Source organism: Hippocampus bargibanti, linkage group LG12 (genome assembly GCF_051943395.1).
Source record: "Hippocampus bargibanti isolate YZ-2025 linkage group LG12, ASM5194339v1, whole genome shotgun sequence".
NCBI lineage: Eukaryota > Metazoa > Chordata > Actinopteri > Syngnathiformes > Syngnathidae > Hippocampus > Hippocampus bargibanti.
In genome coordinates, this window is record NC_142745.1 from 5,534,315 (window position 1) to 5,549,782 (window position 15,468).

The 15,468-nt window shown below is 39.2% G+C and overlaps 1 protein-coding gene and 1 long non-coding RNA gene across 3 annotated transcripts; one reads left to right on the top strand and one right to left on the bottom strand.

Annotated features, from left to right (window-relative positions):
- Positions 1 to 7,073, bottom strand: LOC148890137 (von Willebrand factor A domain-containing protein 1-like). 2 transcript variants are annotated; one of them, XM_089010718.1, is made up of 5 exons: positions 6,888 to 7,073; positions 4,118 to 4,651; positions 2,795 to 3,073; positions 1,438 to 1,713; positions 1 to 519 (listed from the first exon to the last, which is right to left on the bottom strand). In XM_089010718.1, exons 2-5 carry the CDS (start codon positions 4,572 to 4,574, stop codon positions 251 to 253), a joined length of 1,281 nt encoding a protein of 426 aa, XP_088866844.1. In that variant the 5' UTR covers positions 4,575 to 4,651; positions 6,888 to 7,073; the 3' UTR covers positions 1 to 250. The 2 variants fall into 2 exon arrangements, with proteins under 2 accessions (XP_088866844.1, XP_088866843.1); XM_089010717.1 differs by having other exon boundaries at positions 6,778 to 7,073.
- Positions 7,074 to 9,711: 2,638 nt separating this feature from the next.
- On the top strand, positions 9,712 to 15,098 carry LOC148890138 (uncharacterized). The gene is made up of 3 exons (XR_016116625.1): positions 9,712 to 9,907; positions 12,080 to 12,172; positions 12,998 to 15,098. It is a non-coding gene; the product is annotated as an uncharacterized LOC148890138 (long non-coding RNA).
- Positions 15,099 to 15,468: the final 370 nt, after the last annotated feature.

Here is a 15,468-nt window from a genome sequence, read left to right on the forward strand (position 1 = left end):
TACTTATACAAATATTTTATTCTGGGTTTATTAGAGGTTATGGTGGATGACAACTTGTTAGTTAAACACAGTGTGGGTCAGTCTTGCACATGTTATCTTGTGCCTTGACACTCCAAATGCAGAATGTTCACCATCCGCGAGTTTCCAGCATTCTCTCGTTAATCCAGGGAAGCGGATATACATTTTCACAAGAAAATTGGTCAAAAAAATAAGAACCAAAGATACATTGTGCTCCAACCTTATAATCTGTTCACTTTTCTGTTGTGCAGCATATGCCCTCCCCTCGGCCCGAGCCGTAGACGGGGGACACGCACACGCGGCTGCTCGGTGCGACATGTAAGAGTCGCGTTGAGTGCGAGGACGGCGGCAGGTATGTAGAATAGGACTCATAAATTCCCCTTTTCTCAAAATTGAGCCAGAATCCTCTCAGGCCCTGATGCTTGGCCTTCCATTCTACCTGCACCTTGTCATGGGTCGCAGAGGACAACTGAAGGTCAGCGAGGGCGGGCAAAGCTGCGGCTGATGGTTAAAAAGAAGATATAAAGCGGGATAGATGAATTCAGAATGTGCCCTTGACCAGATTTTTAACACATTCACTGCCATTCATGAATTTATTCGAGAATTGAAAATATGACATAGAGCACCATTCCCGAATTTGTTCGGGTTTTGTTTGTTTTTTTTTTCATGCTTGGGTGCCGATAAAGCGCTGCCCATGGCCTCTGGCAATGTTTTGTCCTTTTCCACAAGGGGGGCAGCATTCTTTTTCCATGTTAGCACTTTGTTCCAGCTTTAGCTGTTGTTAAAGTGCTATATAACCCATTATGTATGGATTGCATTGTATTTTGGACAGCCGCCCTCATTTCAAGCTCATATGACTCCAGACCCATATAATTGAGGAATGAACTCTTTTTTCCTGATGAAATTAAAACGTCTAAGGTTTCTAACGTATTGAATGTTTATGTTGTCCTAAAGCTCAATATTCTGTGGGTCCTGGAATTCAAGTAACAATGACAAAAAAAAAAACGGTACTGGAGTGGACACATTTTTGTGCATGTCTGGCAGTGAATGAGTTAAAAATCGATTCATACTAGGACCAAACAATACAGCAAAATACATTGACGTGATGGAAGGACTGCTACAATGTGTCTTGTTTTCGGTCAGGGGCGTTCCTTTAGTGACGTCACGTACGGACTCGTCACCAACTCAAAAACAAGACTTCCTGAATATTCAGCGCGAGTCTTAAAACATAAAATTTAGCTATCTGCGGTGGAATCTTTTTAAAATACGCTCAGTAGAAGCCATTTGAAGCCATTTTACAAATTATGGACACAACTTGTCCGGAGACGTCGGTTGTCCTTTAAACTTGAAAATCAAGTTGATGTTTTTTTTGTCAAATCAATTTTAAAATGTAATAGGCAAGATGACATGTTCTCAAACCTTCTTGAGTGCATGCTTTCACGGACATGGCTCTTTCTTTGCCATTCTTGTACATGGCGCTGACTGTAACAAGGTACTCCATTCCTGGCTCCAGGTCGGTGAGAACAGTGAAATTCTGGCGACTTTCAACCGTCACGGTGTGTACTGCTCCACTTGGAATGGCTCCGTACTCCACCTTGTATCTCTGAACCAGAGCTGGCTGCAAAGGACCCCAGCTGACTCGTGTCTGACCGGGTCCGGAATCATGCACTGAGACCACAGCTGGGCTTAAAATGCCTGAAGGTAGTATCGGAAGAGGCAAAATGATGATTCTGATAAAGAATTAAATTGCATCTCGGAATTAAAAAAAAATCTTTGAAAATGGGATATGTAAAGGAAATAAATAAATAAATAAATAAATACATATTTTTGTTCATTGTTTATGGTTTTATTGTTGTGGTGTTTATTGTTCATTTCATTGTAAAGTGTCGTTGAGTGCTCTGAAAGATTATTGTAAATTAATTATTATTATTATTATTATAAAAATACATGTATTAAAATACAAAAAAAATGCATTAGGTGGAAATTTTAAATTTAAATTCATTGAAATACAAACGAAAATACAGTATATTATTGAATTTAAAAGTTAACTCATTCATTATTATAAACGAATTTATTCGAGAATTGAAAATATGACAGAGCGTCATTCCCGAATTAATTTGGGTTGTGTTTTTTTTTCTTGCTTGGGTGTTGATAAAGCGTTGGCCAGACCTCTGGCAATGTTTTTCCCTTTCATAAGGGGGCAACATCTCCCTTTTTTCCCATGTTAGCGCTTTGTTCCAGCTTTAGCCGTTGTTTAAGTGCTATATAAACCAATGGATTGCATTGTATTTTGCACAGCCGCCCTCATTTCAAGCTCATAACTGCAGACCCATATAATTAAGGAATTAACTCTTTTTTTTCTGATGAAAATAGAGAGTCTATGGTTCATTACGGTGTTTTTAATGTTTATGTAGTCCTAAAACTCAATATTCTGTGAGTCCTGGAATGAGTGACAATGACAAAAACCCTGGCACTGGAGTGGACACATTTTTTTGCACGTCTGGCAGTCAATGAGTTAAATACAGTACGAAGGTAGTAATTCTTTCGCATGCCACTAGGGGGAGCCCGTATAGCACTCATGGTACTTTTTCATTATGTTTTAAGCATAACTGAGTTAACGTTTTAACACCACGAGTGTTTTGTTGTCTTTGTGATTGTTTTTTTTCACACCACCGTAGAAGAGTACCAATAAAGAGAAGGTGGAATCGGGTGATGACAATTGATAAAATGCTCACACCAGTGTCCTTCAGCATTCATGTTATGATAAAATTCTCACCGGGAAGCGTTGTGAAGCTCACGTTGAGTGTGTTAAAAAGCCTCTTGTTGGACTCAGGCCGCAGGAAGGCGGAATAGGTGGTCTCAGGTCGCAATTCGGTCAGCTCCACCGTGCTGGATTCTCCTTGGAGAATATGTCTCGCCTCTGCACGTGTACTCCCAAGAGTGTTATACCACAGCTCGTAGTAGCCACTTAGTGAATTTAAAACGGGACGCCATTGCAGTACAGCACTGTGGGATGTGACACGAGTGGCGCGGAGACGCTCTGCTCGAAGGATTCCTGGAAGTGAGACAAAGATATATATATATATATATAAGAATTATATGAATTAGGTTGATTAAAAAATACCAGAATTTTTTGTTGTAAGCAAAATTACAATACAGTAGATTATACATTGTAATTAAATAATTAAAGGACAACCGACATCTCCGGACAAGTTGCGTCCATAATTTGTAAAACGGCTTCAAATAACTTCTACTGAGCGTATTTTACAAAGATTCCACAGCATATAGCTATATTTTCCATTTTAAGACTCACGCTGAATATTTAGGAAGTCTTGTTTTTGAGTTAGTGGCGAGTCCATACGTGATGTCACTGAAGGACCGCCCCTGACCGTAAAAAAGATGCATTGTAGCGGTCCTTCCATCACGTCAATGTGTTTTGCTGTATTTGTTAGGTCTGGGGACCTTGTGTTGCACCCAAAAGCCGCCAGAAGGCCAGAAGAGGGCGACCAAGCACCTTATAAGGAATTTATCAGCCCGTGGAAACAGAGGTGGACACAGGAGGTCGCCATTTTGTGCCTCTTTTTGTGTGTGAGAGATTTCTCCCCAATGTTGCCTCAAAATGGCACAAATAAATTCTTTAATCGATTGCAAACATGTATGCTTTCCTCTTCAGAACTATTTGAATCATATTCATAACTGGATGTGTAACAAGAAAGCATATTCTCCGAATATGAAGCCATTGTTTTGATTCACTAGCAATGCAAGACGTCGTGGAGTGACGTCACGAACTGGGGGCGGGACTTTCTGAAAATGCCCAATTCGCAGCTCAATTTTTTGCAGATTTTGGTCATTTTAAGTCATTTTTATTGGTGTTTTGCATTTGAATAAAAATATCATACTGTGTGTTTTGGGTATGTTAGATGCTATAAAACGTTTTTCTGATGTCAGTTAAAAAACACAAAAGTGACGTCGGTTGTCCTTTAAACTCCAATTCTCAAATGACTTCTGGATGCATGTACAGCAATACTGAAATAACTATTATAAATGAATACACAATATATACTGGACCCAGATACCAAAAATATTGACACATACGTACTTATAATAGCCTCTCTCATGGGCTCCGTGATGATGTCAATGTTGTCTATGTCCACAGAGTAAAGGTGAGACTCCAAAGGCGGTGAGACCACACGCTGCAACACATGGAATTCACCGTGCACCGAGGATACAATTAACACAGCAACCCCTTGCGCCTTCAGCTGCGCTATGGATTCGTCCACATTCCCCAGCTGAACGCCGTCCGTCAGCCAGAGCAGTATTTTCGGCACACGCGTGTCTGCCAGGAGCCGCTTGGCTACCCGTAGCGCCGCCTCGGTATTAGTGCTCCCCTGCAGCTGTGTGATGCCGAGCAGAGCCTTCTGGAGACTTCTCTGTTCGCTGTGGACATCCAGATCAAACTCCAGGACTGGTTTGGTCCCCACTTGCAGCAGTCCAACCCTCACGTGGCCGTGGCCTAGTGAGAAGGGCTCAAGAAGCTCGGCGGTGAAGCCCAGCATGCGTGAGAACTCGTAGTTGGCTACGCTTCCTGAGGAGTCGAGCAATATGAGAATATCGCCCTCACAGCAGTTCAAGACTAAACAGGAGAAAGACGAAGTCTCATTATACATTAGCTCACTTGTAAAATAAGTGGATTAAAATAAAAGGTGCCATTTTCTACAGCACAGGTGTCAAAGTCAAGGCGCGGGGGCCAAATCTGGCCCGCAACATCATTTTATTCGGCCCGCGAAACGAAGTCAAACTTGTGAAATTCCATGATGTCCAAACCAAAATTTTAAATTGTCCGATGTAAACCCCAATAACAGTCATTATTTGTACTTCAAATTTGAAAGCTAGATATTCATTAATTTGTTGTGTATGTAATATGTGGAGGGGATTAAACATTCTAATGGCTTCCCCAAATTTATAACGGCCCCTAAGAGGAAACGGTAACTACAATTTGGCCCGCTGCAAAAAATTACTTTGACAACCCTGTTCTACAGAATGTGTTCCAGATGCAGTTCTAAATACCAGGAAATGAAAGCTGAGATATTGATCGCTTACTCTTGTACATTTTTTTAATCTTAAAGACCGCAAAAGTATTTCCTGGAGCCACAACTTTATCTTCCAATTCGAAGGCGTGTTCGAATTTGTGCAGTCCATATCCTCTATTTTTGAAATCTCAGTGAAACATTTTATTGCAGTAATTATCCACAATCATCAATTCTTTAAAGGAGAGGGAAATTAAACAGCTGAAAAAGAGTGAAAATGGAGGACAACTGCTCATAAACCAAATACCTTTCGGGGTTTCAGAGAAGAAGCTGGGTGAAAATAAAAGGAGACAGACACAACACACCAGTAGATGAGGGTTAAACTGACTCCTCTCTATGGAGATGCTTGAATGAAACGTTGCATCTTTGCATTCATCCAAAACAGAGGTGGAATCTGAGCATCTCATCTGTGAATACGCGAAATGCCAAAAAAATTCCACAGAATAAAAAAAAAGTATTGGGACGCCTAGCAATTAAAACCTTCCCTAACAAGTGACAATGAACACAAAGATAGACAGTATGTGCCTTTTTTTAAAGTGATTATGGTACGATCTCATGTTTGGGGATTTTTTTCCCTCACCAAAAAAAGGGAATGTCTGAAAATACATCTCAAGGTAACAAAGAGCACGGGGTTTGGAGAAAAATAGTGCCGCTGAAGGAATTTAAGAATCTAGTAGCCTTCGTTGACATTGATAACAAACTTGCAATTTGCAATCCAAACTTGGATTCATTACCGAAATGATAAAATAAGGTGTCTGTTAGACACGTTTATTTAAATAGCGTCACCCACAAAAAAATGTAACAATACTAACCTATTGAAACTACTCTAGAACTGCACCCATTGAATTTGGCTACATTTAAAATCAGAGAGTGATGAAAGTTTACCTCCCATATGCAAATATGTTACCATACAATTGTGAATTGATCGCACTAAATAGTAGTACCTAAAAATGTGAGTCGATTTTAACTCATTTTTAAGCCATTCACTGCCTTTTGTACAGCCATCCCCGTTTCAAGCTCAGATAACTCCACACCCACGTAACTTAGGAATTAACTCTTTTTTTTTCTCATGAAAGAAGAGAGTCTAAGGTTTCTTACACTGCATTGAATGTTTATGTAGTCCTAAAACGCAATATTCTGTGGGTCCTGGAATTTGAGTGAAAATGAAAAAAAAAAAAAAAAACTGGCACTGGAGTGGACACATTTTTTGCATGCTGGCAGTGAATGGGTTAACAGTATTCACCGTCATATAATTTTATCCTCTGTGAAGAACAATTAATATTACTGTGGGTTACTATTAAATTGTAATGAGCTGCATTTATTTCTGCATTACAATGCTCCCAGGTAGCTAACTAGCATGCAGCTGAAGGAGCAACACAATGAACATTGAATTAAGGCAAAGGGGGGAAAGTAATTATTTACATTCAATTTTATTTTACTTTGATCGTATGTTTTTTTATAAATAATAATATAATAGAAATACCTTGATAAAAAAGTCCGTTTTTAGGGCGGGGGTGGGGGGTATAATTGGCAATTTTAGACGGTGCTGATAGTCCTAATTAAATGACAGTCAAGAGGAATTACGTCCCCTTGCTGAAATCAAAATAAAAATATACTTATTGTGAGCACGAGTGTGTCGAGATATGATCACGGTGTGCACGTTCTCGCTCACCTGAGTCAGGTAACTCAACGAGCTGCGAACTGCCGGGCTGCAACATCGCCCACAGAAAAACACAACCCGGAAAAATAGTCATCTTCATTAGCTGGTCAAACACGGCATACCTTATCTCCTTCAAGTGTCGAAGTGTTAATTAGTCAGGCACGAATCTGCGGAGTCACCTTCAACTCTTACTCCTCACCTATTCGTGCTGGTCCAGGAAGCACATCACCGTTTAAAAGTGTTCCGAGGTACTTGAACGCGTCGTCTAGCTGCTCTGACATGTAACAGGGAGGCAAGTTGTTGCCCGCGGTCATTCAATGATTCATGACAGGTCTAACGGGGACATTAAAAGGCCAGACTGCACACGACTCTTCAGTAACGCCCCGTGCACGATCAATACAAATTGTGAATTATCACGAAACGTAAACATCACACGAAGATGCGTTCACGTACCGGAGTGTGGTTTTGACAGTTTTCATTGTAGTATTGGTTCAAATTACTTTTCTGTTTTTTTATGAAAATATTTGGAGTAATTTAAACATTGTGGAAAAGACAAATGGCACGTAATGAACTAATACTGTACGTTGTCACGTGACCTGTAGTTGGGAAAAAAGGGAGTTCATAAAATATTTCAGGAAGGAATTTCTGTGGTGTTAAAACTAGATTGATTTCAACGTAGCCTCACGTTCATAATATGCGAATCTGCATTTCTGAGACGTGGCCAATCATTCTGATTAAATTATGAAAGCATAGAGTTGTCAGAGAAAACATATCAAGCTTCAACACACTAACAGTGTTAAGATAACATTAGCAAGTGAAAAAAAGCCAACATTGCTGCTGGACTTGAGAGTGTAATTTTAGTATTTATCAGTGGCTGGCTGTGCATTTCACTCCTCGGCCTTCAGTCGTGCTATGTCTGAATCAATCCACAGCTGCATGTATGGTATGATTTACTACAGGTCCACTATATGATGTTGTTAGTCAGGAAATAACTTGCGACTTGAATAAATTTAAGAAATACTGTGATTAAACTGTTCAAATTTTTACTAAATGAACGTGTGGATTCATTATAACCTCATAAAATTGCAATATTATTTGCAATTTTTGAGAGCTTCGGAGCTGTACAATGTTTCTTAATGATTTCCATCTATTCTTGAAAAGTCCGTGGGTGGATATTCTCTTATAGCTTTGTCTAAGGTGACAAGTCATCTCAAGACCACAGGGGTGTGACTGCAATCAGTGTTCCCCGGCAAATGATTGACACCTCATCTATCAGCCTTTGATTTTTATTGTTTTTTTTTCTTGTAATCAGTGATTTCTTAAAGTCATGATAAAGATACAAGTTTGGGGCAATAGAAGGATTCATCCAGTCATTTTCTAATCCTTTTATCCTCACAAGGGTCATGGGCATGCTGGAGCGTATTCCTGTTTGCGGGCAGTAGGCGAGGTACATCATGAATTGGTTGCCAGCTAATTACAGAGCCACATAGACGCACAACCAACTCACAGCTAAGAATGTTCCATTAACAATGTGCATGCTTTTGGAATGTGGGAGGAAACAGAAGTACCCGGAGAAAACCCACACAGGCACAAGGAGAATATGCAAATTCCTCGCAGAAGGGTGGAGGTGGAACTTTGCACCCTGTGAGGATGATGTGCTTTCCAGTCACCCACTGTGCTCACTTTGTCTGACTAACATGGTCAACATATACAATATATGTACTGTAGTTGTTTTTTCAACTCCTTCTAAGTACAGTACATTGTTTCAAGAAATCTTTTTGGACATTTTTACTCAATAATTCAGTTTTCTGATTATTTTTTTTGTTTACACTCATTCTGGATTTTGGTGAAACATTTTGTTTTGTAGAATAATAATACTGTCATGATACCGTAAAAAGATATTGGCAATAACACTGGTTAATACATGACAGTATAATATAGGGTAATCCTCAGCAACTATGCAAATATGCCATCTAGTGGCTGTGAAATAGTACCTGTAAAAGTATTTGAATCTATTTGTTTGGTGTTGGAAAATGAAGAAGAGTTAAGTGTTATCAGAGTTTTTGTCTCACTTCTTACGCATAAACCCGCAGACAGTGAAGCGGTGCATTATGGGTAAGAGGAGGATGTCCTGGCAGGCCGATGAAACGATAACACGTCAAAATGCTGCTGGAGTCTGTTGTTACTTGATCACATATCCGGGTGGGAATTTCTCTGCTCACATAAGCAAAGTCTGCCAAGTTTAACCACCTTGAAATCATTCCTTAATTTGAATCAAAGAGTCAATGAAATTGAGAGGCCATTTGTTTTTCATTCGTTCTGTTCGGTACAGTAAATTCAGCATGCATTTAGTCTTAATCTTTGACAAATGAACCCGTAAAAGGAATTTTGTATGATGTGTAGGCTGAAGAGCTATTACCATCAAATATTATTATTTTTTCTGCGCCACATGGATTATCCTGCGCCTGTACGCCTCATTCCAAACAGCTCCTATTAGTTTTAATCAAGACAGATTGGTTAACTAAGCTACACAAATGCAGTCGTAAAAACGTTATCACGGTAATTTGCACGAAAAACACTTCACGCAATAAATACAAAACAATTAAACGATAAAATGGTATGTCAAGTGGACAGAAAAATCTGGAAATATTTGATAACCATCTGAAAAGGTAATTGCCTATCGATGTCACAAAATGGTTGCCAACACATTTTAAATAATGTACATGTATTAGACAAATATTGTGGCATAACTGACTGTAAAGTGTCGTTGAGAGTTTTGAAAGGCGCTTAAAAAAGAAATGTATTATTATTATTATTATTATTATTATTATTCCCCCTTCAAGAATTACGTATACATACATTTTAAAAATATTGCCCATTTTGATTTCAAATTAAAATACGTCATTAATCCGGAAGTAATCGCCAGTGACGTTTACGTGGTAGCAATGTCCAACCTACCGTACTTTGAAGAAGTGTGTGTTTTTGTATTCATTTTAGAATAAATGTAAGTAATATCGGAAAGTACAAACGGTGGAAATTGAGGGTAAACGCGGCGCACCATATTCTCCCTAAAAATCTGAATTACGACGTTACGTTGCAACTTTATTGGTCTGCAAGTCCCATGTGGAAATGCTTTCCACAGGTGAGTCAATTAGTCCGAATCCCCTTTCACGTAAGTTATTGTCGTACACCACGTTTTCAGGAAATTCCCTTTAACTGTGTTATTATGCATTTCCTCCACGTTGTGGATTGTTTATGCGATGTGTGTTGGTGGCAAGGAAGGTGCTTATAAATGAAATGTATTATTAATATTAAGGAAAACCCTCAGACAACTTTGAAGTGACGAGCGGAGGAAGACAATTTACGAAGCGCTTGACATGACTTGACTATTCATCCAGACTGGTACGGATGTAGCCGTCTGTCGTAAATGGTCTATGTGTGTGTGCGTGTGTGTGTGTGCGTGTGTGCGTGCGTGCGCGCGTGTGTGCGTGTGGGTGTATGTGTGGGGTGGGGAGATTTGTGCGGGTATGTTTTTCGACCTCTGTCTGATGCCTGTCTGGACCTGTGGCATCACAGCTCTATTGCTAAGTAGTAATAAACTTTGTCTTTGTCGGGACAAACATGTAAAAGAACATAGCGTCTGTTTTTACAAATATGAGACGGTGCAAATGTGTTTAACCCGCTGTTCTGAAAAAAAATAGCAAGAGGTGGAAACAAACAGAAGTGTGTTCACTTTCATATTTCACACCCACGGCAATTTGTATCTCACGGGAGTTCATCAGGTGTGTCTTTCAAAGCCCTTTAAACGCACATATTGATGAGATGTGATGAGCTTTATTTGTCTCACATTGGAGAAATCATACATGTTAAATTTCAGAAATTATAAATCGGGAGATTTTCGTACTTGCGACTGTGGTGCGTGTGAAAAAATAAAGTGAGCCGTACAAAAATGTAAATTAGAAGTAAATAAAGCACAAAAATGCTTTCATTGTTTATTTATACATGCAATTAGTATAAAAAAATTGTTTTATTTTTTACATTTTGTTTTGTTTCACCTTACAAATGAACTGTCTGTATTGTGCGAATAGTAGTTTCTTTATAAGTAGAGTATTGTGGTCAAAATCGGGAGTCTCCCAACCAAATCGTGAGACATAACATGTATGAGAAATTCCCAATCCTCAGCAGCAAAATACTATGAATAGTAAATTTCTCCACTGTGAGACTAATAAAGGTAAATCCAATCGAATCCAAGAGAGATAACAAAAATATTGTTGCAAATGTCACTAAAATCACTCAAAAATAAAATACATGTGAAATGAACTTCTTTATCACCATCATCTTATCAGTACAAAGTTTGGTTTCAAATAAATTCTGTAAGGGCTTTGCCAGGCACATCTCAGAATCCTTCATTGCCTTTAGTGACTCATTTCTTCTAGTATGTTAACAAACCAATTTACCAGCTAGCTCAAAATCTCAGTATTGCTTATTTCCCTTCATTCTGTAACATTAACCAAACTTGGAAGAGTGGCACTCATGTAATAAGTGGTCAATTCTGACGCTTGTGCTGACTTTGCGCTACAGCATTCAACTGTTTAACTTCATGATGATGAGTCATGTCTCTGCAAGTTCAGTTTGTATTAATAGATAAGTCAATGTAAAATTTATATCTAGCCGTACGGTAGAAAAAAAGTTACAACTCTCGAAAATTAACTAGATATAAGCTATACATTCCATACAAAATACAGCACTGAAGCAACTTACGAACGAATTCACCTTACAAATGACCGTTCGCAATGTATCTCGTTCGTAAGTTGGAGAGCGTATCTCGTTCGTAAATTGGGAAGCGTCTGTACAGACAAACAACCCCTCCATTCACATTCACACTCATTGGAGCATTTTACATTTTCACTATCTGTCCTATTTATTCATGCGAGTGAACCTGACGCATTAGTCTCTTTTAGAGCCCGTATTTGAATGCTCCAACGTGTGTTGTTTTATGCAAATACCGCAGCAACGATGATGACAGCATTTTGGGAGGGATGACCACTGGTGTCATTGCATTGATTAGATCCTTAGTGTTGACTTGAAAGTAAACGAGAGGAACAAACAGTGACGCGTGCACACAGAGTTGCCGCTTGGCTTCCGATTAAAGCAATAATCACACAAGTTGAGGGCTGTTAAAAGATGCTCTGAGGTTTGTTTGAAAATCCATAGCTGCTAGAATGTTTGATTGAACTCTTGTTTATTTGGGATTTGGCCTTTGTGACGTTTTATAGCTGCTATTCTTCACCACATCTATTCTTATTCCGTGCAGGATAACGCGGATATGTCACCAACTCCGCTCCTCGCGCTGACGCTCGTCTATGAGATGAGACGATTGGCTGGCTATCATCCACGGCTAGACACGGTATGTCCAGAAAGGAATCATTCCTCACCACACTGACGAGTAAATATTAGTATTACCGTATTTTCCGGTGTATAAGGCGCATCCAAAATCTTTAATTTTCTTCAAAAGAAGACCCTGTACCTTATACGCAGGTGCGCCTTATATGTTAAAGGACAACCGACGTCACTTTTTTGTTTTTTAACTGACACCAGAAAAACGTTTTATAGCATCTAAAATATCCAAAACACGCAGTATGATATTTTTAGTGAAATGCAAAACATCAATAAAAATGACTTAAAATGACCAAAATCTGCAAAAAATTGAGCTGCGAATTGGGCATTTTCAGAAAGTCCCGCCCCCACTTCGTGACCTCACGCCAAGACGTCTTGCATTGCTAGTGAATCAAAACAATGGCTTCAGATTCGGAGAATATGCTTTCTTGTTACACATCCAGTTATGAATATGATTCAAATAGTTCTGAAGAGGAAAGCATACATGTATGCAATCAATTAAAGAATTTATTTCGTGCCATTTTGGCAACATTGGGGGGAAATCTCTCACCCAAAAAAAGAGGCACAAAATGGCGTAGAAAGTATATTATTGGGACATAGGTCCTTATTTTTTAGACCTTAGGTCAGAATCAGAAAACCTTTATTCGTCCCACAATGGGGAAATTAGCAAATTAGGTGAATATGATTTCTTGACTGACCTATGGTGCTCCTGTGCTTTCCGAACCCGAATGCTGCTAGGCCGTGTTGTCGAATTTGGAAGCAGTATTTAATGAATAGCCTCCCCCAATTCCTGTTTTCATGTACTTGCCACGGGCGACGGATTGTAATGAGATAGAAATGGAACATGGAAGATGGATTTTCGATGTGACAAAACAAGAAAGACCTACAGGCTCCCGCGACAAGCCAAGCTATAATGCCGTGGACTAAAGGGAGATTATCGAAGCAGAAGTTGGAAAAGAAAAGGAAGATTATCTGTTCACATTGTTCCCTTCTTATCTCTGTTGGGTGAGAGGAGAAGCAGACTCAACAGATCTGCCGCTAAATTTTGCATCGCAGGAGACAATGTGTTAATGCACATGTGTTCATTGAATTGAAAAAAATGTGGCAAAAACATCGTACTTTTTTTTTCGTGTCACATCTGTATGTTTTTATTAAGTGGAATATTATAGAGTGCGATTTTTCAAATTAAAACATGTTACATATACATGTATATATTTAGGATGGCACTGATTAATGACATTTCCATTCATTTCAATGAGGAAATATAATTCTTATCATGTTTCAGTTACCGAACAACGGGTGGCACTGCAGGGCCTCGCCTGCAGCTGCATAGGTGTTGGTCGTTTTAATCAGTGGCAGTTAATAGGACTCCAGGAATCACCATTCAGTGTCGGGTCATTGTTTGTTTCACCCTGTTAGGTTTGTTTCATCTTGTCATGTTTTACTCATGGTTTTGTTTGCTACTTTGGATGACTTTGCTGTTTGAGATTCTGTTCCTGTCGACTTTATTTAATATAATTTGGCAAACACACCCTGCTCCTGCCTACTTTTCTGGGGGGGTCGACCACCACCACCTTGCAATCATGACCATTCCCGAGTATACCAGCCAATTATGAGACCATATTACTGTATATTACTGTATATTCGAGAAAACTACAGAGAAAGAAAAAATAGCTTTTTAAGGGTGATTTTGGAGCTGCGTGGAGTTTTATAGTCAAGGCATATGATGGGAATTCTGCAAAAGGCAATTATGTAAACCTTGCAGCAAAATCAAATTCGAATGCCGCTATCATGATCATAAGATGTTATCACAGTAAGCAAATCCAGAGGGCTGTAGGAAACAATCAAAAAGATATTTTTTTCTCCCAGGGGAGAGCTAATTACGAATGGCGAGGTTGTAAATGGAGGGTATAAAGGTGGCATTGTCGTGGCCATGATAAACGTCTGTGTGTGTGTTTTGTGTTTATGGCTGTACACAAGAGGGAAATGAGCCGTAAATGGCTTATAGATTTAGCTTGAGTGCTTCATAAAGCACCAGAGAACAAGAGCGCAGATGATACAGCGTTGTTATGAACAAAGTAATATATTGTGCAGCCAGTCTGAAATTAATGAGGGTGTTGGGGTGATGAGAAACACATCTGCAATACAACACATTCAGGAATGGGAGTATTGGTTGTTGACAATATGCAGATTTATTTAAATGTGACCTTTGTCATTACAGTCGTCTCCAAATGAATGACTCGACTCACCCATGGGCAAACTATTACTCAAATGAACAACACAAATTCACTTTGAAGCCAATGTTGCCGATAAAGCAAGAGGGAGGGCTTTGCCGCTGTGAGTGTGATCACAAGCAATTTTCAATCCGACATCAACAAAATGGCTCTTCTCATTCACTTGAAATGCAACGATTGCACTAGAATATCGACAGGTAGCCCGCCCAGTCTGCCTGAGTTTGACGAGGTCACATTATATTGGCAAAATATGTGCAGCAAGTCCTGGGGTGATATGAAAATATGAAGTTTGAATTTATTTAAAAAAAAAAGAGCCTTTCTTGCCATTTTCTACGTTTCATCAAAAACTGAACTGACATAGCAAAAGCTAGGTGGATGAGTGCCCTTGAATGGATCACAAAAACAAGAGATCCTCATTGCACTAATTAAAAGTCTTCACTTCCCCACACCTGCGGCCTGCCCAGGAAGTGTTTCTCATCAGAGAGACGTGTCACGCTGGCTGCTGGTAATTATGCACTTGAGCGCTTCATCATCCAAAATTGTTGGGTGTGCAGAGCATGTGCAAATCACATTTTTGTTGGAACCATTATGCAGAGAATTTTATTTGCTTGGTCATCCTCAGAAGTCATTTGAGATAACAAACTTGTCAGTAATCATACAAATTTAGTGGTGAAATAATAGGGCTTACCGGATTTGACTAAATGTATCTATCTGTATTTTTTTTTCAGTCACCGTAATGTTTTTTCTATATTCTATTCATCACACAGATATATGTATCCTCTCAAAGCCCGACAATATGCTGTTGTTCCCATATCATTATGAATATTCCTGCAAAAAGAAAGAATAAAACAATATACACTGTAACATTATACACAAGCAGTGAAGAAACAATGACATTTTTAAGCCATACACAGTATTTATCAAGTCTGTTTCATGCAACCTAGTTATCCAATCCACATTCAGCATTGCTCTTCAAATGGAATTGTTCTATTGTCTCAGTACGCCTGTGACACGTTTGCCATCTTTCCAGCCTGATATTAACATGCACACTTGACGCCCTGTGATTGGCTGG

Bases quoted from the DNA above. Each gene is read 5' to 3' on its own strand.
- LOC148890137 (XM_089010717.1), bottom strand. From the start codon at position 6,865: ATGAAGATGACTATTTTTCCGGGTTGTGTTTTTCTGTGGGCGATGTTG. The intron at 4,652-6,777 runs GTGAGCGAGAAC...TCTCCTGTTTAG, and splicing joins CGTTGAGTTACCTGACTCAG to TCTTGAACTGCTGTGAGGGC. The intron at 1,714-2,794 runs GTGAGAATTTTA...TACTACCTTCAG, and splicing joins GAGCTTCACAACGCTTCCCG to GCATTTTAAGCCCAGCTGTG.